We start from the raw sequence: 23030 nt of genomic DNA on the forward strand, positions 1-23030 counted from the left end.
TCCCAAGCTCCCAGACCCTGGGAAAATCTAGAGAGCTTGTGCCTGGGCTGAAAAAGGAATGAGTTGGGTTCACACACGTGCTCTGCTGGGTTATACAGGAGTCGGGCTTCATCGTGTCTCCTCCCAGAAAGGGTCTCAGCCCTCGGCTTGAGTAATTTTCACCTAGAGGTTACCTTCGCGGTAGTGCTGTGCTTTAAGATCCTGACCCAGAGATTCTTTGGGTTCCTCGCCTAAGAGAGGGTCAGGACCTGCAGATGTGAGAGTGGGACCAGAGCCAGCATCACCCCACGGTCTGACCAGCTGGCCTCTCCCTTGGGCTGCAGCTGACTCTGGAGAGGGGCTTTTAAAAAAACAGCTGGGTGCTCTGGGATAGGAAGTAGTTTGAGGAGGAGACTCCTAGCAAAGGAAAAAGTATTGAGTCTCGGCACTTGTATTCTGAGTTCCCCAAGCCAGAGTGGGGCAAGGGACTGGAGAAAAGAAGGGTCAGAGTTCAGAGGGAGGGGTGCATATTATTCTGGAAGGGGTGGAGTCCTGCAGGAAAAAGACAGGAAGAGGGCTGGAAAGGAGAGGAGGTTAGGAGAGAATCTAGGCCCCTTGGTCCCCCTCCCCCAGACTGAGATAAAGCCTAGAATTCTGAAAGGTGATCTCATCACACAGAGCCAGGACTGGGGGAAGGGGTGGGCAGGGGGGTCACTGCCTTCTCCTGCTACAGTCGCTTCCTCTACATTCATAGGGAATCTTGGGAGAATGGGGTCCTGGGTTCCAGCTCCCAGGGCATAAGGGCAATAGAAGCCAAATGTTGGGCCCCTTTGCAAAACACTACCCCCACTGCCACCCCGACCCCGACCCCATCCCTTCCTACAATTCTCCAGGTTTGTAGCAATCAGGCCAGTTTAATCAAGAAGACACAAAAGAGCCAAAGCAACCCCTCTCCACCACCACCAGGCTCTTGGTCAACCTCCAGATTCTAGGAAGGGACATTTACAACCAAAAAGGGGTAGGCTTGGACCAGAAATCTGGTGAATAACCGCAAACTCCTGGACCCCTGGGTTTTCAATTCTAGCAACTTGGGGGTGGGGCGCCGGGAGCGGAGAGCAGTGTAGGTCCTCCATCAGATCAGGCTGACTGGGAGCACTCTGTACCTCAACTCCTGAGTCCCAAATCCAGCTGGCTGGGACCCAGGCACCCCGTGGCCCCGGAAGGCAAGGGGGAATCCCAGTTGGCCAGCTGCCAGAGGTGTCTCCTCTCTCTTTAGACCCCGGAGTCTCCTCCCTGAATTAGTGGGGGAGACCCCACACACATATTTCACACTCCCTCCGCCCTCCAGAGGTGATTCCTTTCCTCATTAGGAAATTCTCCACTCCCTTTTTCCGACTCCTTTTCCGAGCGTTTACGTTGTACATCTGGAAAGGATGCGAGAGGAAGGAGGGGGAAGCAGAGAGAAGGAGGGGGAGAGCCCAAACCCGCCCAGTCTGACCCAGTCCAGACAACCGGCCTCCAGCTGGGGCTGGGGCGAGGGAAGTGGAGAGGTGCGGCCCCCCCACGCCCCTTCGGGGTGGGGGGCGCGGGCTCAGCGTTCCAGGGACCCAGGAATGCCCCCCCGCCCGCCCCCCCGGCAGGCGGGGGGAGGGCTCAGCCGGGAGTTTGGCAAACTCCTCCCCGCGTTGAGTCATTCGCCTCTGGGAGGTTTAGGAAGCGGCTCCGGGTCGGTGGCCCCAGGACAGGGAAGAGCGGGCGCTATGGGGAGCCGGACGCCAGGGTCCCCTCTCCACGCCGTGCAGCTGCGCCGGGGCGCCCGGCGCAGACCCCGGCTGCTGCCGTTGTTGCCGCCGCTGCTGCTGCTGCTGCTGCCGCCGCCGCCCCGGGTCGGGGGCTTCAATTTAGACGCGGAGGCCCCGGCAGTGCTCTCCGGGCCCCCGGGCTCCTTCTTCGGCTTCTCGGTGGAGTTTTACCGGCCGGGGACGGACGGGTGAGTTGAGGAGGGTTGGCGGCAGGCTGGCGGAGGGCGGGGGTGCGCGCCTGGAGACTGGGGGCGCGGCTGGAGTCTGGAGGGGACCGAGGCTTGAGTTTGGGAGGCGGAGTTTGGAGGAACTGGGGCTGGAGTTGGGGGCCCGCGCTAAAGTTGGGGGCCCGCGCTGGAGTAGGGAGGGGACAGTGGCCGGCGTGGTGGGGTGGCAAGAGTTTGAGAGCGATCAGCGGAGAGACATGTGTGGGGTGGAGAGAGGACACGAAGCTGCAAGCTGGAGAAGTCTGGGCAGGGGTCTTGCGGCCAAGAGAGAAGAGGGCGCGGGAAAGGAGAGCAGAGGGTCTCTGGTTGAGACTGGAGAACTGCGGGGACCGGAGGCGGATGGGGACGGAGAGGGCGCGGAGGCCAGGAGGCTTTTGGGAGCACTGGGGAACCCCGGGACCCCTGAGGGCCATTGTACTCAGAGAGGACGAGACGAAGCAGAATGAGCTGTATGGTGTGTGTGTGTAGTAAGAAGGAAGTGGGAGGCTGAAGGGGTCCCGGAGGTTAAATGGGGGCCAGCCTCACCCTCCCCTCCCCCCTCAGCTCAGACTGGGAAAGACCCGGGAGGGGGATGGCGGCTCCCTCCCCTTCCTCCTCGGTCTCCTACTCCGCCCGCCACCCCCCACCCCATCTCTGTTCAGACGCGGGGATCCGGGAAGTTGGGAGAGACCCGGGACTCTGGTCCTGGGGGGCGCTGGGGCTGGGGGCTGGCTCAGCCAAGGGCGGGTACTGGGATGTGTCGGGAGGGGTGTGTGTGCGCGCGTGAAGTGGGGTGGGCGGTTTCCCTCTTCCTCTAGCTCTTGGGAGGAAGAGAAAAGCTGATTTCCTGTAACTAGTCGGCTGGAGCTGAACTGAGACCGGGACTTCTGGGGCTGGGGTCGGAAGCTGGGGAGACGCGGGCTCCGAGGGCCCTAGAGCGTCAGAACACAGGACCTCAGAGACCGGGAAGTCTCCAAGGAAGATCCCAGTTCCCAACTCAGCAGGGTAACAAGCAGCCTGGATCCTGTGTGCCAGGAAAACGGGGAGCCCACAGGCTTGGGGAGACAAGCTAGGCAACATAAAAACAAGGGTGTTTGCTTAAATGTGGAGAGTGAGGGGTAGTAAGAGCGGAAGGAAGCTGCTCCGGGGCTGGGACAGGGACTCCCTCCCGGGTGCCAGGTGACTGATCCTCGACCTCTGGAGGAGTCCTCTGTCTACATCTCTGGGCCCTGAGCCCGCCACTGCTCCTCACCATCGCCCCTCACCACTGCCCTTCACCACCACAACCACCCCTGTATCCAGGTTTGATAGGCTCTCTGTCAGAGGTGAGCGGTTTTTACACATACAGTTAGCTGGTATCTACTCATTCCTTTCCTTTTGGAGAAAAGGGGTTAATCTAGGTAATTCCACTTGGGTACAGGGACAAATTTCTCCTTTGTCTGGAGGACCTGAGGATGGGGAAAAAAGAAAGATGGTTAGGCTCCAGCTGTTGGTTCTGGACTATTCAAGGTCCCCACCCAACCCCCACCCCACCCCCCTGGCCTCTTGCCCAAACCCCATTGCATCACCCTGGCCTGGAGTCTCTGCCAGGCCTGGCCTCCCCCAGGCCCCCTCAAACTGCTTACCACAACCCTAATGGAGTAGAGAAGAGGGAGGGAGGGGATGGGATCCTTCCCCACATCAGGGCACCAGGGCTGGGGTCAGTTATCTGGCTCTTTACCTTCCTCTTACCCAACCCCCACCTAACAAGAGTGTCATCTCTCTTTTAAAACACGCCTCTGAAACATCTGGACTGTCACACATTCCAGGTTCCCTAGGTGTCTGTTTGGCCCCTGGCCTGATCCTGCAGTCCCCAAAGCCCTTTTCTAGAGCAGGACCCAGCATTCTCAACCCCTCCCCCTCCCCTTCTGCTCATCTCTCCTCCCAAGAGAACCCAGGTGTCCAGTTTGCACACCTCCCCCTCTCGTTTTCTCTGTATGTACAAAGCACTCTTAGAATAGGACTTGGAACATTCCACCTCCCCAGTGACCTCCCTCCCCACCACAGCTGGGCCTCCAAGCCCTCCTCCCTGCAGGGGACAAACATAGCCCCTCACCTGGGGCCATCGCTCTCCCTCACGTCTCATGGTGGAAACTGAAACAACATCAGAAGAGAAGTTCCATGGTAGGAAAGGGCCAGGCTTTAAGTCAGGTCGAGCTGCGCGTGCGTCCAGGCCCCACCTCTTACTTGTTTTTTGTGTGACCTGGGGTGAGCTACTTAAGACTTAAATCTTGGAACCTGATCTGCTCCTGAAAATCAGACACCTACCTTATGAGGCTGTTCTAAGGACTAATTGAGACAATATATATAAAGGGACCTGGTCCACAGAGGGTGATCAGTATACATGGGAGGCCTGACTTTTATGAGGTACCTAATTTCTGTTTCTGGTTCCCTCCTCCCTGGCCACCACCTAGTTCTTTGTCTAAGTTTTTCACCATTTCTTCCTGGCTTTTAGTATTTGCTTATAGTTATAAGCACATTTCTTTGCATTTTCATACCAATTTTTCTGTTGGATCGTTACAAAAATCCTTGCCTTAGACAGATGAAGCTTATTGTCCCCATTGTGTGTATATATGTGTGTGTGTGTATACTGAAGCTTCAGGAGTCATAGAAGGTTAGAACTAGAAGTTTGTTTAGAGACCATCCAAGGGCAACCCATCATCTTACAGGTAGAGAATTCAAGTCTTGGAAAGAGGAAATCAGTAACTTGGCCCAAGAGGTGCGCTTAAAAGGTGCACCAGCCTTAGCCTACCTCCTTAGCCCTTTGTAGTACTGCCACAAGTAGAGGCAACTCTTCCTCCTCAGCCAGCCAGGCATCTCCCTGGAGAGTACACTGGGGGATCCAGAACCAGGTGTTTCCTCTGGCCTGGCCAGGGCTGCTGTAGGACCTGCAGGAGCTGAGTCCGGTGTCCGTTTGCTACTCTCCACCCCCGACCTTGTTAGGCCATCAGAGTCAAACAGTAACCATGTATTGAACAGGAACTTGGTTAATCAGAAGCCTGACTGGCGAGATAGTGGAGAGGAGGGGACAAATTGGCAACAGGGTAGACAAGGTAACAGGACTCCCGGCTTCTGGCTCTTCCATTGGAAAAGATTCTGAGTGATCCTGGACATGTGACTTAACTTCTCTGGGACTTAGTTTCCCCCTCTGTACAGTGAGGACAGGGGACTGGATAAGCTGTATTTTTTGTTAAAGTTTTCTTTCTTCTTTTCCATCTTCCTTCCTTCTTTTCTTTTTTCTTTTCTTCCTTCCTTCCTTTCTTTTTCTTTCTAATTCAAATGACATCTTACCAGGGCATTCTACAGAAAACAGAGACAAGAGATTGCTCTGAAAGAAGAAGGGAAGTAGTGTCAGGACCAAACTGGCTTCCGCTTACTCCATGTGGCAGCCCTGAGGCTTCTCCAAGAAAGTCTTCAATCCCAGAGATGCCCTCCTCAGCGCCTTCCAGCTGGGCAGCCTGTGTCTCCAAGAACCAACTCTAGTATACCAGGGTTCTGAGGCTTCAGAATAAATTATGTCAATTACTTTTTCCCTTGGTCTCTATAGTTTGGAAGAATTTATCTGCCAAGCTGCACTGAGGAAGGAATAATTAATTCCTTTTTCCTGTTTTTTATCAACTAGAAGTTAGAACAAGAAGACATCCATAGCTGCCAATCAGAGCTTCTGACCAATATGAGATAACCAGGTTCCCCACAGGAGTTGATATAATTACAGCCCAAAGCAAATACACTTGAGGTTTTAATTAGCCTGGGCTGCCTTATCAGGTAAATGCATGATTTCCGTTAGGCTTTCTGAAATAATGAAAATAGCCCAAGGACCCTGCGTTGTTACCTTCTTGGACCCCTAGTAGGATCCATCTGCTGTAGGATTTAGGAAGCAAGAACTAGGAGTGGGAGAATAAGGATAAGCTACGTGAGGTGCCACGCCGGACACCGGGTGCCTTACTCGGCAGTGGGGGAGGGCACTATTGACTGGACTTGGAGGAGATGCGAAGGAAGGGCCACGCATCCTCAGTTGTAAGCCACAGGCAGGTCTGGGTTGGGATCTGTGTCCATCGCCTGCGTGCCAGACCTCTTGAGCCTTCACTGAGCCACAGCCTAGGCCCCTGTCCCACAAGCCTGTGGGATTTATAAACCGTGTAAGGCCCCTCTCACACCTTCCCGCCCGGCCACAAACTCCAGGCTTCTTCCTCAGGCTTTGCTTCCCCCACCCAGGGAAGTGGTGGGAGACTCGAGGGTGGGAGTAGGGTCCTTGGCCAAGGCCTGGAAGAGTATCAGAGCTCCGGAAGACTTTGAGGTAACCATTGCAACCTCTTCACCCAGAGGAAGCAGGAAAGGGTATTCCCAAGTCTCCACTGAGCTAGTGCCCGACCCAGAACTCCTGTACCACTGCTGTTTTCTGGAGCTGCCTCTGCTATGGGGGGTTGCACCCCTCTCTCCCCCAGCCCTGGGGCAAGGCAATCTCTCCCCAACACCAACCTCACCTACTAGGCCTGGCAGCCAACCAGGTCACTGTGCCTCTGAGTAGCCAGCTCCCACCCACCCCCAGCTGGCTGTACCGCCTGAGTGAGAGGGGTGGGGCCCAGCAGGCGGGTGGGAGACAAACGGCGAAGTGAGAGGTTGGAAACAGACAGGAAGCCACAGGCAGTAAACATTTCCTGTCCCCAGGGTAACCGAGGCTGGCACCCCACCCCCCATCACTCCAGGAACTCTCACTCGGGGCCTCCCCTCCTGTTGCTCTGGACCCTTTCTTCTCCGTCCTCCGTCCCCATCCTCTGGTCCAGCCACCCTCACTTCAGTCCCTTGGAGCCGCTCCCTCTGGTGTTCCTCTTGGACACCATCGCCCCTCCCCTCCTCAGTGTGTCTGCCTTTGTCACCCATCCTGTCTCCCATCCCATCCCCGTGTCTCACACACCCCTGATTTTGTGATCTCTATCATAATCTCAGACTTGGGGACTCCTGGTAAGAAAGGCTGATGAAGGGAAGCAAATATCAAGAAAAGGGTGGGTGTTGGGGGTGCTGAGAGCTGAAAGGGGCCAGGATGCAACAGAGATAGAGAAGCCCAAGACGTGAGACAGAAAAACAAAGGGGGGCAGACCTAAAACCAGAACCAAGAGAACAAGCAGTCACAGGGCAGAGGAGCAGATTGAGAAGCAGTGCCAGAGGCAGATACGGAAGGAGAGCAGAGGCCAAGGCTGGCGGGGACACCGGGTCAGTTGCCCCGGCTGCCAGATGCAGTCCTCATGGGAGACTCTGGAGGAGAAAGCCCAGAGGGCTGCCAGCTGCACTGAGGCCTTGGAGGCAAAGGACCCAGAAGTGATAGAGGCAGAGCCAGAGGCAGGAAGATTACCCAGGACCTGCGCTGACACCACCCCATTACAGAGGACCCCCAGCAAAGGCAACCACCTCCTCGTCATCTCAGGGGGAATGAGGCACCGTGTCCAGAACTAAGAGCCAGCAGAGCAAGATCTGAATTCAGATTTGAGGGATGGTGTATGGGAAAGGTGTTAAGAGGCTGAGACAAAGATCCAGCCAGGATGGGGAGGTCCCACCAGAGCCCAGGGTGAGGGCAGGCCCAGGCCCCGGGGAACAATCTGTTCTCACCATCCTCCAGGGCCTCTCTCCACTTCTACTGCCTGATTTCCAAGCCTCACATTTTCCTCCTACACACCCCAGGGCTGGGCAGCCGGACGCCTGGGTCTTGCCCAGAGAAGGGCCTTGGCTTGGGAGCAGAGGGTAGGTAAAAGGACTCTGGGGTTCCAGGGGCTGCACCTCCAGTCTTCACAGGTCCATAGGGGAGATGGGGAAGTTGGGGTCCAGACCATCTGGCCCCAACCCCTTCCCAGAATTGCCTCTGTCTCCTCCTTCTAATGACAAGGGAAGGTAGGAAAGGAGAGGGTGGGGGGAGGGGGAGGAGGGGCTGTGTTAGTGACAGCGGCACATGGGGACCGCCTGACTCCAGCCTGTGCCTCTGGCATCCGTGGCATCTTCTGAGATATAAATACAACTCGGGGGGCATCTATCCCACCCCCAGCCAGCCCCTCCCCGCCTGGGGAGACTGTAGAAGAGTTAGGAGCCCCCCTGAAATGCCTCTCCTTTCCCCTCCGCAGGGTCAGCGTGCTGGTGGGGGCGCCCAAGGCTAACACCAGCCAGCCGGGAGTGCTGCAGGGCGGTGCCGTCTACCTCTGCCCCTGGGGCACCAGCCCGGCACAGTGCACCCCCATTGAATTTGACAGCAAAGGTAACCCGCTTCGCAGGTCGGGAAGGGACTAAAGGGCGGGACTGAGGCTGGGGGGCGGGGCCCAGGCGGGATCGGGAGCGCCGGGCGGAGCCTAACCAGCTCCAGGGCCACGTGCTCCCGGGCTCTGGGACTCCAGCTCAGCGCAGCAGCGGTGCAGCGGCTCCCCGTGGCACTCACACCACGTTCCCAGTCCAGCCCAGCCCAAGGAGGGCGGGCATGATTCAGAAACATGTGGCTCTCATTTTCCCTGAATCACCCACACTCTGGGAGGCCAGGGCAGTAACACAGACAAAGACAGGGAGAGTCACAGAACCTATTCCAATTCTTTTAACTAAGCACTGACTAAGTGATAATGCATACCAGGCTCTGTGCTGTGTGCTGCAGGGGATTGAAACATGATTAAGCCACCGACCTCAAGGAGCTTAAGGTCCCAAGTAGATGCAGAGATGGACTAAGGGAGACAGGCTGAGAAATAGTAATAACGGCTAACACTTGAAGAACACTTGCTATGCACTGGGCACTGTTGTTGGCACTTTACACGTATTAACACGCTTCATCCTTTGAATGAGGGCATGAGGGATTATTATCCCCATTTTATAGGAAATGGGTTAAGTAACTTGTCTAAGGTCACACAGCTAGTAAAAGGTGGAGCATGGACATGAACTTGAGCATTCTGGCTCCATAGATCAACTGGAGTGAGGGGACAAAAGAGGAGAGCATCAAAAGACAGAGACAGTAGGGGAGGGGTGGTGTAAGAGCACAAAACCAATTGATCTTTTTTTAAGTATATATTTATTTATGTGGCTGCATCCAGTCTTCATTGTGGCATTCGGGTAGATCTTTCATCGAGGCACATGGACACTCTAGTTGTGGTGCACAGGCTTAGTTGCTCTGAAGTGTTTGAGATCATAGTTCCCTGACCAGGGATGGAACCCATGTCCCCTGCATTGTAAAGTGGATTCTTCACCACTGGACCACCAGGGAAGTCCCTGATTATTATTATTATTTTAATCTGAAAGACAGATGAGAAGCAAAGGAATAAGAAAGGCTGTCTTAAGAAAGGCAGAGAGGGCTTGGAAGGATATAGACAGACAGACAGATATATGAACACGTACACACACATAGACATAGGGCAGAGATCCAGAGCTGTAAGAAAGGTCAAGGTCATAGAACAGATGCTAAGACATAAGCCCAGGTGTAGACAGAAGTGTACCCAGAGGGTTGCCCTCTCAGGAAATAGGCATTCTTCCCCACCTTATCACAAGCATCCTTGTCCCAGCTGGGTGAGGAGGCAAGCACATCAGGGGACTGCAACTCTAGAAACCCCAGGTTCTGTGTGTGTGCACGTGTGCATATGTGCACACATGGGTGTATGTGCACACGTGCAGCACAAGATGAGTCAGGACACAACAAGCAGATTGTAAAGACCCTTCCTCACTTTCCCTCCCGTGAGTCATGGGCTCAGGGCTTGCAAATGCCGAGGTACCCCCAGGCTGAGGGCAGGAGCTGCTCTAAGGCTCGGCTGCCCACAGCTGGCATGACCCCACTTTCTCACTTCCCCAAGGCTCTCGGATCTTCGAGTCCTCAACGTCCAGCTCAGAGGGAGAGGAGCCTGTGGAGTACAAGTCCCTGCAGTGGTTTGGAGCAACAGTGCGAGCCCATGGCTCCTCCATCCTGGTGAGCGCCCAGCGGGCTGAGTGCTGTGATGGGCAGGAGGGGTAGTGGTTGGGGATAACAGCACAGTGAGGAGGGAGGGAAGAGAGGCCCTGGTGGACTAAACCTGGCGCCGCCTCCTCCTGGGCCCTCCCAGGCCTGTGCTCCCCTCTACAGCTGGCGCACCGAGAAGGAGCCGCAGAGTGATCCTGTGGGCACCTGCTACCTCTCCACAGGCAACTTCACCCAGATTCTGGAGTATGCACCCTGCCGCTCAGGTAGTGCAGGGGTGGCGTGAGTCCCCACAGTCCCGCACCCCAACAGCCTTGATAGCCCACTGTCTGGCCCAGGGAGGTCCCTCTCCCCCTGCCTTCCCCAAACTCTCTGCTCTTTGCTGCCTGACCCTTCCCACACCTTCTCCTCTTGCAGATTTCAGCCAAGAAGCAGGACAGGGTTACTGCCAAGGGGGCTTCAGTGCTGAGTTCACCAAGGTGAGAGGGGATCTGGGAGGAACCTGGCTGTGGGTGGTGGATGCAGGGGAATCAGGACCAAATGCAGACTCACCTTCTTCCTCTGCACAGACGGGGCGTGTGGTCCTGGGTGGACCAGGGAGCTATTTCTGGCAAGGTAAGTCCTTCCTCCATTGTCCCTGTGTCCGTCTCCCGCACCCGGCCTCTCATCCCTCTCTCAGCCCAAGATCACCATCCTTCCTTCCTCTGCCCCTGTCCCAGTACTCCTCTTCCTGTCCTCTGAGACTTACCTGTCCTCTCCCACCACCCTCCAAAAGCTTCCCCCGGGGGAACCAGACTCCTGAATATCTCCCCGTCAGCCCCCAGTGCCCCACTCCCTGCCACCTCCTCCTCTAGCCATCCCCTCCTTATCCCCTTCTCCAGGCCAGATCCTGTCCGCCACCCAGGAGCAGATTGCAGAATCCTATTATCCCGGGTACCTGATCAACCCAGTTCGGGGGCAGCTGCAGACTCGCCAGGCCAGTTCCATCTACGATGACAGCTACCTGGGTGAGTGAGCAAGTGGATGGGAGCTGCAGGGGGAGAACCTCGGGGGGCCCCTGTCCTCACTCACCCCTCGCCTCCCTTCTCCCACCCAGGCATCCCCAGCCCCCCGCCCCATGTGTCATGGGTCATGGCTGACTATGAAGGCTCAGTAGGGCTGGGGAAGGGATGGGCCAGGACAGAGTGGTCCCCAAAGCAAGAAACCTAATATCCATCCACCTGTCCCCCAGGATACTCTGTGGCTGTGGGTGAATTCAGTGGTGATGATAGAGAAGGTGAGTGTGTCCCGGCTGGGGCCAAGGGAGGGGGCAGATGGAGACCCCAGATCTGGAGCCCCAAGGACTGAGACATTTTTGTCTGACTCCCCTTCCCCTACCCTTAGCCTGCAACCTTCTCTTCCCTTTCCAGACTTCGTTGCTGGTGTGCCCAAAGGGAACCTCACCTATGGCTATGTAAGGCCCAGCCTGACCCTCCCTCCCCTCACCCCCCTCCCCTGCCTAATCACAAAGAACCATGCATGATGATTTGGGAGGGCTCAAAAGGTGGACCAGAACACAGGCTCTTGGGTAAGACCAGGGTTCAAGTTCTGGCACTTACTCTGGATGAATCTGTGATTTATTCCTCTCCCACTTCATTCCGTAAAAATCTGAGTCTGCTTAACCTCTCTGAGCCTCACTCTTCTCTGAATAATGGGATAATAATAGTTCTGACCTCACAAGGCTCTTGTAAGGATGAAGTGAGATAAGGCACGTGAAAGTACTTAGTGAACTCTTAGGCAGGGTACAACTGTAGTTGTTATTATTAGACCATGGCGAGTGCTTTAAAAAGGATATAGATAAGAATGCCATAGGAGTCCATTCAATTACCAACATTTATTAGGGCAAGGTATGAGACAATTAGATGAATAAGACATCACACCCCATCTTGTACGGCTTCTAATCAAGTATGTAAGATAAGACATACATATGATGGTAATCTAGTGTGCAGCTCCTATGCATAAGCCCCTCAGTGCATCGGGCACTGTCCACTCATGATTTCTATTCTTCCCAACAAGCTTATCGGGGGAGATATTACCAGTCACATTTTACACATGAGAAAGCTGAGACTCGAAGAGACCAAGTAAGTTGTTTAAGATCACCCAGTTAGTAAGTGGCTAGAGATTTAAAACCAGACCTGTCTTATTCCAAAGTCAGCATTCTTTCTGCACTAACATAAATTTCAGGAAAGTGGTTAAGATGATACAGCAGTTTAGGGGGAGTAAGATCCTCCTTTCTAGGGTGGGGATGAGTCAGAAAAGGTTCTATGAAAGACCAGAGGAGATGAGGAAAGACAGCATCCTAGACAGGAGCATGAGAAAGGTGTGGAAGGAAAGGGAAACAGTTCAGGCCAGTTCAGCATGGGCTGACTGACAGTAGAGAGACTAAAGAGAGATTAGGGGATTCCTTGGTGCTCCAGTCATTATGAATCCATGCTTTCAGTGCAAGGGGTCTGGGTTCAGTCCCTGAACGTAAGGGAACTAGATCCCTTAGGTCACAACTAAAGATCCTGCATGCCACAACTAAGACCCAGAACAGCCAAATAAACAAAAAGAGAGGCTGGGCAAAAACAGATAGGTTGGGTCCAGATTCTCCAGGGCCTCAGAGGACCAGCCAGTAAGCCGAGATTGGGCCGTGGCTGCGGGGAACCACCACGATTTTCCAAGCCAGCAGTGTCCCTCCTAGACCAGCTCTAGGGTGATCCGTCTCGGTGCCGTGGGGAAGGGCACTGGGGGGAAGGGAATGTCCAAGGGAGGGGGAGACCAGGGCTTTCTCCAGCATTCCTTGGGGAGGGCACACAGCAGAGGAACAACAGCAAGACTGGGGAAGAGAATGAGGAGTCAAGAGACCCGTAGAGCCCATCACTAAGGGGTGACATGGGGGAGACGTGAGTGTATGTGGTTTGGGAGGGCTGGGGCATGAGGTTTCAATCATTCAGCTAATAATTAGTGAGTGTCTGCTCTCACCAAGCATGACTTTAAGCTCTGGGGAGAAAGCAAAGAACAAAACAGCTCCTGCCTTCACTGATCTCACATTCTAGTAGCTAGATCAGATGCACAACAGACAGATAAGTATGGAATGTCAGGAGTGGTTGATAGGTGACATGGAGGAAAATAATGAAGTCCACCTGAGATGGCGCTACCAGTATAGAGATAAGACTATGGCGAAGGCAAAGCAAAGAAGGGAATTACCGGACATGTGGTCTGTGTCTCCAAGGAATGACTGCCCCTGGGTATCCTGCACTCATTTGTCCTTCATCCGAGTCTGGGACCAATGGGTGTATCTCCTCATCCCCAGGTCACCATCCTTAATGGCTCAGACATCCGGTCCCTCTACAACTTTTCAGGGGAACAGGTGAGGACACCCCCTCTACAACCCAGCTTGGCCCTCTGCCAACCAAGCCCTGGCCCTGAGTCATAAGCTCAGCCCAACTTCTCAGGCTCCCTGGAGTCCATGACTTCCCCCCACAGCCCTTGTTGATTGACTCCCCTGTACTGACCTGCTGCTGCTCTGTTCCCCCGCCAGATGGCCTCCTACTTTGGCTACGCAGTGGCCGCCACAGACATCAACGGGGATGGGTGAGTAGTGAAGAAGGCACAGTGGTGCCCTCCCCAGGGGCGAGGAGTGGGGGTGGGACAGAAAAATGCAAGGAGAGTTCCTCCCTGGATTCTCCTCCTGCCTGCATACCCTCGGCCCAGGGGCGAGGAGAGAGCTGAGTGCCAAAGGCCAGAAGATCTCAGGTCTCTCCTTTGGGTGGGAAGAGCCGGGAATCCAGGGTGCTTGGGCTTTTCTGGCACTGGGACTGAGGAGGGGACGGGGAAGGGCAGGGTCTCAGGATGCCAGTGTTTCCCCCATCCTCAGGCTGGACGACTTGCTGGTAGGGGCGCCCCTGCTCATGGAGCGGACAGCCGACGGGCGGCCGCAGGAGGTGGGCAGGGTCTATATCTACCTGCAGCGCCTGGCTGGCATGGAGCCCACGCCCACCCTGACCCTCACTGGCCAGGATGAGTTTGGCCGGTTCGGCAGCTCCCTGACCCCCCTGGGGGACCTAGACCAGGATGGCTACAATGGTAAGCACTGTATGGGCTCGAGTGGCTGAGGAGGAGCCAGGGGCCTGAGTCAGAAGGGATCTGGGGAGAGGTGACTGTCAGATAAGATAACCAAGACCTCCCAGCGTCTCCTGGAGGATTTTAATCCCAATGTCTAGACCTTGGGGCTTGAAGAGTTTAGCATACTGGGAATGACAGATGGGAAAAATAGGATCCTGGGTCCTGGGGTCTGGTGGTAGAGATTTGAACTCCTGGACTCCTGGCCTGCTGACTGGTATGTGTTATGTGTTTTGCAGATGTAGCCATTGGGGCTGCCTTTGGTGGGGAGAACCGGCAGGGAGTGGTGTTTATATTCCCTGGGGGCCCAGGGGGTCTGGCGTCTAAGCCTTCCCAGGTTCTGCTGCCCCTGTGGGCAGCTGGCCACACACCGGACTTCTTTGGCTCTGCCCTTCGAGGAGGCCGAGACCTAGATGGCAATGGATACCCTGGTGAGTGGTGCCCGAGGCCCCTTTAACCTGAGAATTCCCTGGTCACAAACCCCGTAGCCTCTCTAACGTATTTGCCTAAGCTCCTGGGTGCAGTTCTAGGATGATGCCACCAGATGGCAATGCCCCCTCACTTCAGCCTCCTTGAACAATGCAGCTAGAAGGGGTTGGGAAGAATTCTGTTTGGGGGCCTGCTGTAAGGGGTAGTTTCTTTTGATTTCTTGCAGATCTGATTGTGGGGTCCTTTGGTGTAGACAAGGCTGTGGTATACAGGTATGAACTCGGGCAGGGGGCAGCCTGGGAGACATGGGAACTGGAGGACTTCTCAACAGGGCTGAGTTTGGGGAAGTGTACAAACTGGGATCCTGGGGCTTGGACATCGGCTTCCTGTGCCCAGGTTCCTGAGGAGCCTTAGTTCTCTGACCCCCACGTTCACTCTTGGCAGGGGTCGCCCCATCGTGTCTGCCAGTGCCTCCCTCACCATCTTTCCTGCCATGTTCAACCCAGAGGAGCACAGCTGCAGCTTGGAGGGAAACCCTGTGACTTGGTGAGTAGGGGCTGGGGGCGGGAGATTGCAGGATTGGGTCTGGGGGTCCTTCATCTGTGCCTGGAAGTGGGGAGGGAGAGCAGGCCTTTGGAAGGGGACACATGGGACTGTCCCAGTCCGGGTCTGTCTGGGAGGCAGGCAGAGAACACGCTGCCTCTTTCAGGTGAACACACCAGCTTTCCTTTTCGTCCTCTAGCATCAACCTTAGCTTCTGCCTCAATGCTTCCGGAAAACATGTTCCTGACTCCATCGGTGAGGGAGACTGCCTGAGCCTTTCAGGCACTGGGGCAGGGGTGGACGGGCTGGGGACTTGGGGACCTCTTTTCTCTCTGGATAAATTAGGAGGGAGGGGAAGATGCTCTTTAATGTACATGCACGGCCACAGGCTTCACGGTGGAGCTCCAGTTGGACTGGCAGAAGCAGAAGGGCGGGGTGCGGCGGGCGCTGTTCCTGGCCTCCCGACAGGCCACCCTGACCCAGACCCTGCTCATCCAGAACGGGGCTCGGGAGGACTGCAGAGAGATGAAGATCTACCTCAGGGTAGGGGCAGGAGGGCGGGGCATGGACTGGCTTGGGGAGGGTGGCCACATAGAACTGGGGACCCCTCCCAAAGGGAAGAGGCCTGGGAGATTCCAGTGAAGGTCGTGGGGCTTTGGGGGGCTGGGGAAGGGTGCCTTTCTGTCCTAGGAGCTGGGAACCAGGCTGCCTCAGAAGCAATGAGCACGGTTGTTTGGACACCTAAATTCTTGAGGGTCTTGCGTGGACAAAGGGAGATGTGAGAGGATGAGGAGCAGGGCCGCCAAGTCCCCTGTGTCCCCTGACTCTGTGAACCCTCCCCCCCACCGCCGCCCCAGAACGAGTCAGAGTTTCGAGATAAACTCTCCCCGATTCACATCGCCCTCAATTTCTCCCTGGACCCTCAAGCCCCAGTGGACAGCCACGGCCTCCGGCCAGTCCTACACTACCAGAGCAAGAGCCGCATAGAGGACAAGGTGAGGCAGGGTGGGGAGACAGGCCAGGAGGAGAGGGACCTGGGCCCCTGGGGACGGGGCCCTGGAGCGGGGAGCCGACAGCTTGGGAGGCAGTCAAAACTCCGCCTCTCAAGGCTGCCCCACTCCCCAGGCTCAGATCTTGCTGGACTGTGGAGAAGACAATATCTGTGTGCCAGACCTACAGCTGGAAGTGTTTGGGTGAGTGAAGGCTGATGTCAGGCTGGGGGGTTCCAGATGCTGAAGTTGCCTAGCAGGACACATGGAACTTGGAACCACCTGGGAAAAGAAGAGGAACATATCAGCTGGCTGTGTGACCTTGGGAAATGACGCAACTTCTCTGTATAATGGGAATAATAGCATCTATTTCTCTAGCTTTTTGGAAGGATTAAATGAAATAATCTACATAAAGCATCTAGCCTAGTGCCTGCCATAAAGCTAGAAGTCAGTGAGCGGTGTCTATTATTATTATATTATTATCGTTATGGCCCATTGTCTGGCTCAGGGATTAATTCTCCAGTGTCCCTGACCCCCGTGTGTCCCCTCCAGGGAGCAGAACCACGTATACCTGGGCGACAAGAATTCTCTGAACCTCACCTTCCACGCCCAGAATGTGGGTGAGGGTGGCGCCTACGAGGCAGAGCTTCGGGTCACAGCCCCTCCGGAGGCTGAGTACTCGGGACTCGTCAGACACCCAGGGGTGAGTGAGGACCTGCAGGAGGGGCTTGGGAGGAGACCCTGCCAGAGGGACACCGAAGTCTTACCTGCACCCACCCCACCTCCAGAACTTCTCCAGCCTGAGCTGCGACTACTTTGCTGTGAACCAGAGTCGTCTGCTGGTGTGTGACCTGGGCAACCCCATGAAGGCTGGGGCCAGTGTAAGTCTGGGACCATCTCACGCCAAGCTGAGCTGGGGGAAGGGAAGGAGGGCTGCAGTCGGTGTGTGGCAGACGCCCGGTCTAACAGCCCGCTTGTCCATCCTCCCTGTCCCGCAGCTCTGGGGTGGCCTTCGGTTCACAGTCCCTCACCTCAGGGACACGAAGAAAACCATTCAGTTTGACTTCCAGATCCTCAGGTAGGGAGGGGGCGGGGCAGGGGCGGCGTCTGGCGCAGGTGCCCTTCTGGCTGGGCTCTAGCACCATCAGAGTCTCTCCTCCGTCCCACAGCAAGAATCTCAACAACTCGCAAAGCGACGTGGTTTCCTTCCGGCTCTCGGTGGAGGCTCAGGCCCAGGTCTCTCTTAACGGGTCAGTGCCCGGGCAAAACGGGGCGTCTCTGGGAGGGGAGACGGACTTCTAGCAAAGGAGGCATATGAAATGGGGTCCCTTCCACTGTCCTCTAAACCACCCTGCTCTGCAGTGTCTCCAAGCCCGAGGCAGTGCTATTTCCGATGAGCGACTGGCATCCCCAAGACCAGCCGCAGGAGGAGGGTGACGTGGGCCCTGCTGTCCACCATGTCTATGAGGTGAGCGGGCTGCTGGAAATGGAGGGCGGGGCTAGAATGAATGACAGGGAAGGAGGAGTCAGTATGAGTGACAGATGGCTGGGGCCAGCCTGAGGGGCCGAGGGGAAGAGGGGCAAGGGAGAGCTAAAGGCCTGGACGGGATCAGTGAGAGACCAGCCAGCTGAGTGACTTAGAAGGGGAGGATGGAGCCACCTCCAGGAGAGTTGGCTGGAAAGGATTTCTTCTCTGCCCATCGATTTCCTGCCTCACTCCTGAGACTCAGAGCAGGGAAGAGTGGGCCACTGGGACCCGGGTCTCAACAGGGCAGAATCGTTCCCTCCCTTCCCATGATGACTGTGCCTTCCTCTCCTCAGCTCATCAACCTGGGCCCCAGCTCTATTAGCCAGGGCGTGTTGGAGCTCAGCTGTCCCCATGCTCTGGATGGCCAGCAGCTCCTCTACGTGACCAGGGTCACAGGACTCAGCAACTGCACCACCAGTCACCCCCCCAACCCAGAGGGCCTGGAGGTGAGGGGCCTAGGGACTGGCCGGGAGGTGGGGGGCACCAGGTCAATGGTAGTTGGGGAAGGTCGCAGGGACCTGGAAGAGCTAATGAGGATGTGCCTGGAGCTAGGACTTAGGCCACTGGAAGGCAGTCAGAAGTCCCACAGACACCTTGAGGCCCTGAGAGGGGAAAAGATTGTTTTAAGCACTGCACTTCTGTCTTTCTGCCTAAAGTATCCCTCCCTGACTCCATGTCCTGGCATACTCCTAGGGCCCAGCTCAGCACCACCCCCTCTGGAAAGCCTTCTTCAGACCCACTCCCCAAAGTTCATTTTATTCATAGACAACATTTAAATTAAATGAATGACTGTACAGAACCATGTTACCGGCTCAGGAAATATCACAGTAACGAAAATTCACAAGGTCCCTACTCTCGTGGAGTTAGAGGAAGGTAATAAACAATAAGGCTTCCCGGGTGGTACAGTGGTAAAGAATCTTCCTGTCAATGCAGGAGATGCAAGAGATGAGAGTTCTATCCGTGGATCGGGAAGATCCCCTGGAGTAGGAAATGGCAACCCCCTCCAGTTTTCTTGCCTGGGAAATCCCATAGTTAGAGGAGCCTGGTGGGCCACAGTCCATGGGGTCACAAAAAGTCAGACATGACTGAGCAACTGAACGTGTGCACACAATGAACAATAAAAATTGAAAAGAGGAACAGATATTGAAAAGTGAGGAAAGTACAGTGCTCACATGCTGGGGTGGGGTGGAGCTGGGAGCCTGTTTGAGCTGAATCATCAGGGAAAACCTTGAGGAGGGAACAGGTGGATTGAGTATGAAAGATAAGGATGAAACTGCTTGTGAAGACTCAAGAAAGAGTATTCCAAGCAGAGGGAACAGCCAGTGCAAAGGCCTCAAGGCAGAGACAGTGCCCTAATTATTTATTGACACATCACCTCCTCCTAAACTCCAGGGACCAAATCTTACTCGTTTCCATATTTCAACAATGAGTTTGCTGCCTTGCCATAGGAGGTGGTCAGTTGCATGGATGGAAGACCAGGTCAAAGCTGCTGCAGACCCCAGATGCAGGCTGACTCAGATGCTGTAATGAGGTGGGAGAGGCAGCTAACGGTCTCTTTCCTCTTCCAGTTGGATCCTGAGGGTTCCCAGCACCACCGGCTGCAAAGACGGGATGTTCCAGGTCGGAGCCCTGCCTCCTCAGGGCCTCAGATTCTGGTAAGTTGTCCTGGGAATGAGGTCTGGGCCCAAGTGTTGAGTACCTCTGTGGGTCCTCAGAGCCACCAGAAGGGCAGAACTCACAGTTCAAGCCTCCTATGTCTTCCCAGAAATGCCCAGAGGCAGAGTGTTTCAAGCTGCGCTGTGAGCTGGGGCCACTGCACCGGCAAGAGAGCCGAAGTCTGCAACTGCATTTCCGTGTCTGGGCCAAGACCTTCCTACAGGTGAGTGAGCCTCACCTCAGTCCTGACCCCTGACCCCTGACCCCTGACCTTCAGGTCTGCTGGACTGACCCCCACTTTCCCCACTGCCCTAGCCACCCCCTTTGGTGACTGGGACCCAGGCAGCCCCGCTCCCCTCCCTCACCGTTGTTTGGACAGGGCTGTGTGTACTTGGCGACACCTAGTGGCCTCACTGGGAGCGACAGCTTCCCTTTTCTGGCCCATTCAGAGGAGGGGAGGGCCGGAGGGAGACCAGCCGGCAAATAAGGACAGAAAAAGAGAGACAGAGACGGAGGATGAATCCATCGTGGAGAGGCAAGCAGATGTATACACAGGAAATAGTAGTCATTTGTTGAGTGCACACTATGGGCTAAACATTGTCCTAGGTGCTGAGCCCATTATTAATGACTCAAGGAATTTTTTTTCTATTGAACATGCCGTTATCTAATTATCCACTATTCAGTTATAACTATTTAGATACATATTTATTTTCTCTTATAAGGAATGTAGAGAGAGATTCAGAGAATGAGTTCAAAATAGTGAAAGATTATAACCAGAGCCAGAATCTGGGGAGCCCTATGTCCTCCAGATGCCAAGAGGGGCCACCCTGAACACCTTTCCCCCACCCACAGCGGGAGCACCAGCCATTTAGCCTGCAGTGTGAGGCCGTGTATGAAGCCCTGAAGATGCCCTATAAAATCCTGCCTCGGCAGCTTCCCCAGAAGGCGCTGCAGGTAAGTCTAAGGCTGGCAGGCTGGGCCATGGAAGACAGAGTTCTGGGCCTGGCACGAGGACTACATGACGGGGGCTGGCCCGATTATGGTGAGAAACATTGACTGAGCGCCTACTATGTGCCAGGCACTCTGCTAAGTCCTGGGAATACAATGATAAGCAAGATGGACAGGGCAGTGAGAAGACTGTGACAAGGGTCAGCATGTTTATGGGACCACATCATAGACACACTTGGACACGGACTTGCAGAATTGGGAAAGGCTGTCTGGAAGAAGTGATGTTTAAGCAAGACCTGAAGAATCCATGGGATCTACCAGGCTAACCGGTCAGGAAAGGAGTCTTTTCTGGGGAGAGGAAATGAGCAGGTGTGAAGGCCCGAAAGAAACAATAACGCACATTTTAGAAATTTGAAGTTCAGAATTCTGTTAGCCTAAAATGGGAGAGGAGAGAGGGTCTAAGTCCAGTGGCAAGTAGGAGCCAAGTTTAGGGTGGGAAGAACCAATGGCTTTTCAGTGACCTCTCCTGGCTTGCTCCCAGGTGGCCACAGCTGTGCAGTGGATCAAGGCAGAAGGCAGCCACGGAGTCCCTCTCTGGATCATTATCTTAGCCATCCTCATTGGCCTCCTGCTCCTCGGTCTGCTCATCTATATCCTCTACAAGGTCAGCCACATCCTACTCAACTTGGGCTTCTCTCACCAGGTTCTGCCCTTGACCCAGCACACTCCCTAGTATCTGCCTCCAGACCAGTTCTCCAGCCACATGCATCCCCTCTGGACACTGCCTATACCATCCCTTCTTTCATTCTACAGCCCCTAGCTTATAAAGAGTTCTCTTGACTCAAGCTGATACATTTACCAATACTTTGAAAATCAAGGTGATTCACAAGTGGCCAGTGTGCGGCATATGTGTGTGTCACCTCCAACCAGAAACCCATGGTAGCCGTCACTAACTGATCATACTCTAGCAATAGCCTCCGAATCCTTCTCAAGAGGCAGCCACTTCTAGGCAGCGAGACTTCACATCTGTTTGCCATCCCTGGCTTAACTGGGGGCATTTTTACAACACCAAAGCAGCCCAGCCTAAGCCCTCCTGGCCCATTAGACCTCTTGGAGAGGTAGTCTTCATAGCCTGAATTTGGGCCACTTTTGCAAGATGGGGAGATTGGAAGCACTGAAGTCATCTTCGTCCCCTCCTGGGATAAGATCTGCAGAGAACTAACTCAATTCTCCCTCCTTTCTTCTCATTAGCTCGGATTCTTCAAACGCTCCCTCCCGTACGGCACCGCCATGGAAAAAGCTCAGCTCAAGCCTCCAGCCACCTCCGATGCCTGATTCCTCCCAGTCTTGAAGGCCCAGTCCCCCCACCCTCAGTCTACTGACAGGGAGGGGGCTGGGCGCTTCCTGAAGGTGCTGAGGGCCAGGGAGAAGCTCCTCTCCCCAGCCCAGAGACATACTTGAAGGGCCAGAGCCGGGAGGTGAGGAGCTGGAGATCCCCTCCCCCCATGCACTGTGAAGGACCCTCGTTTACACATGCCCTCCTCATGGATGAGGGAACTCAGATCCAGGGACAGAGGCCCCAGCCTCCCTGCCACCTTTGCATTTTGGAGAATTTCCTGAAAACACCTTGGAACCAGAACTAGGGGATCCAATCCCAGTTCTCCAGCTCAGATGTGGCACCAGGACTTCCTGTCCAGCTCCAATCCCGCAGAGATCTGTCGCCGGCCTTGCCAGAGATCCACAGGAAGCCCCCAGCTAAGAGCCTGGAACCTGGGGAGCGAGACATGGCAGCTCTGGACAGCCCCCACCCCGGTGGGCCAACAAAGAACACTAACCATGGACGGCACCCCAGGCCCAGCTCAGGACAGATCCCACACCAGGATCCATGCTGGCCCAGAAGCAGCTCCAAGGGGAACCAGAACTTTCACAGGGCCAGATCGAACCTGGGGCCTCTGGGGCCTGAAGTTCATCTGGGACCCAGACTCAGACATTGGTAACCTAACTAGGCAGATCCAGGACATTTGAGCCTGCTCCAGACCTGGGCCTGGAGACCAAATCCACCTCTGACTCAGGAGAAGTCAGGAATTGCCCAGGACCCTGAAGGGGCCATGATGGTAACAGATCTGGAACCTTAACCCTGGCTCGACATAGGCCCTCTCAGTCCTCCACAGAAAAGGGAGCCTGCTGTCCCGGGCCTGCGGGTTTGGGTTCTGCCCACCAGCTGCACTGACGCTGCCCCTCCTCTCCCTACCCAACCCTCCCCTCACCTCGGCTCCGGACACCCGGGACTTATTTAAACTCTGTTGCAAGTGCAATAAACCCGGCCCGGTGGCCCCACTGATCAGAGCTGGAATCTGTCCTCTCCCTACTCTTTCCAGATCTTTCCTGGAACCAGACCTCTTGGTGGGTAGGAAATGTTTCTTGGAGTTTGTTTTCACTGGGAGCCAGGAGTATGACCCCCAGGAACTGTGGAACTAGTTTTGGGGTTACCTTTTCTTACATGGAAGGGGTGGGCTTGACTCCTGCCCATCCTCCAGCCCCACCAGATCTGATCCCAACACCTCTAAGAGAACAGGGAAAGGAATTCCTTCTCTTTGGATTTGAGAGTTAGGGAAGAATACAAAAGGAGAGGTCAGAGCCGAAGGTGGAGGAAGATGGCCCAGAAGATTCACTTGGGCTTCCAGAAATTAGAATAAGGAAAAGGGTTGAGAAAAAAGGCCACAGAACTAAATCAGAAGAAAGCCAGTTGGGTTTGTGTTTTGTTTTCATTACCCATTGTATTCCAATGGGTAGAGGGAATGTTAAATAGTTTACATACATTATCTCATTTAATTTCTATCAAATTAAATGTGCAAGGCAGGC

At 55.1% G+C, this 23030-nt stretch overlaps 1 protein-coding gene and 2 long non-coding RNA genes across 3 annotated transcripts; 1 reads left to right on the forward strand and 2 right to left on the reverse strand.

Annotated features, from left to right (window-relative positions):
• Window positions 1–1493: 1493 nt before the first annotated feature.
• On the forward strand, window positions 1494–22535 carry ITGA5 (integrin subunit alpha 5). Its single transcript, NM_001166500.1, has 30 exons — window positions 1494–1969; window positions 8137–8267; window positions 9832–9944; window positions 10078–10198; window positions 10350–10411; window positions 10502–10547; window positions 10814–10939; window positions 11164–11208; window positions 11342–11385; window positions 13267–13323; window positions 13495–13547; window positions 13831–14039; window positions 14315–14506; window positions 14731–14776; window positions 14949–15050; window positions 15247–15302; window positions 15436–15590; window positions 15905–16042; window positions 16173–16240; window positions 16589–16739; window positions 16825–16917; window positions 17035–17114; window positions 17206–17286; window positions 17399–17504; window positions 17858–18010; window positions 19133–19219; window positions 19330–19443; window positions 20073–20174; window positions 20710–20832; window positions 21420–22535. The coding sequence occupies exons 1-30, from the start codon at window positions 1740–1742 to the stop codon at window positions 21501–21503; spliced, it is 3168 nt and encodes a 1055-aa protein (NP_001159972.1). The 5' UTR covers window positions 1494–1739; the 3' UTR covers window positions 21504–22535.
• Window positions 1964–4938, reverse strand: LOC112446664 (uncharacterized). The gene is made up of 3 exons (XR_003034692.2): window positions 4779–4938; window positions 4083–4120; window positions 1964–3435 (listed from the first exon to the last, which is right to left on the reverse strand). It is a non-coding gene; the product is annotated as an uncharacterized lncRNA (long non-coding RNA).
• On the reverse strand, window positions 14146–16887 carry LOC112446663 (uncharacterized). Its single transcript, XR_003034691.2, has 2 exons — window positions 16804–16887; window positions 14146–16318 (listed from the first exon to the last, which is right to left on the reverse strand). It is a non-coding gene; the product is annotated as an uncharacterized lncRNA (long non-coding RNA).
• Window positions 22536–23030: the final 495 nt, after the last annotated feature.

The sequence above is a fragment of the Bos taurus genome, chromosome 5 (genome assembly GCF_002263795.3).
Source record: "Bos taurus isolate L1 Dominette 01449 registration number 42190680 breed Hereford chromosome 5, ARS-UCD2.0, whole genome shotgun sequence".
Taxonomy (NCBI): domain Eukaryota; kingdom Metazoa; phylum Chordata; class Mammalia; order Artiodactyla; family Bovidae; genus Bos; species Bos taurus.

Coding starts and splice junctions, on each gene's coding strand:
- ITGA5 (NM_001166500.1), top strand. CDS start 1,740: ATGGGGAGCCGGACGCCAGGGTCCCCTCTCCACGCCGTGCAGCTGCGC. Junction 10,199..10,349: donor GTATGCACCCTGCCGCTCAG/GTAGTGCAGGGG, acceptor CTCCTCTTGCAG/ATTTCAGCCAAGAAGCAGGA. Junction 20,175..20,709: donor TTCCCCAGAAGGCGCTGCAG/GTAAGTCTAAGG, acceptor GCTTGCTCCCAG/GTGGCCACAGCTGTGCAGTG.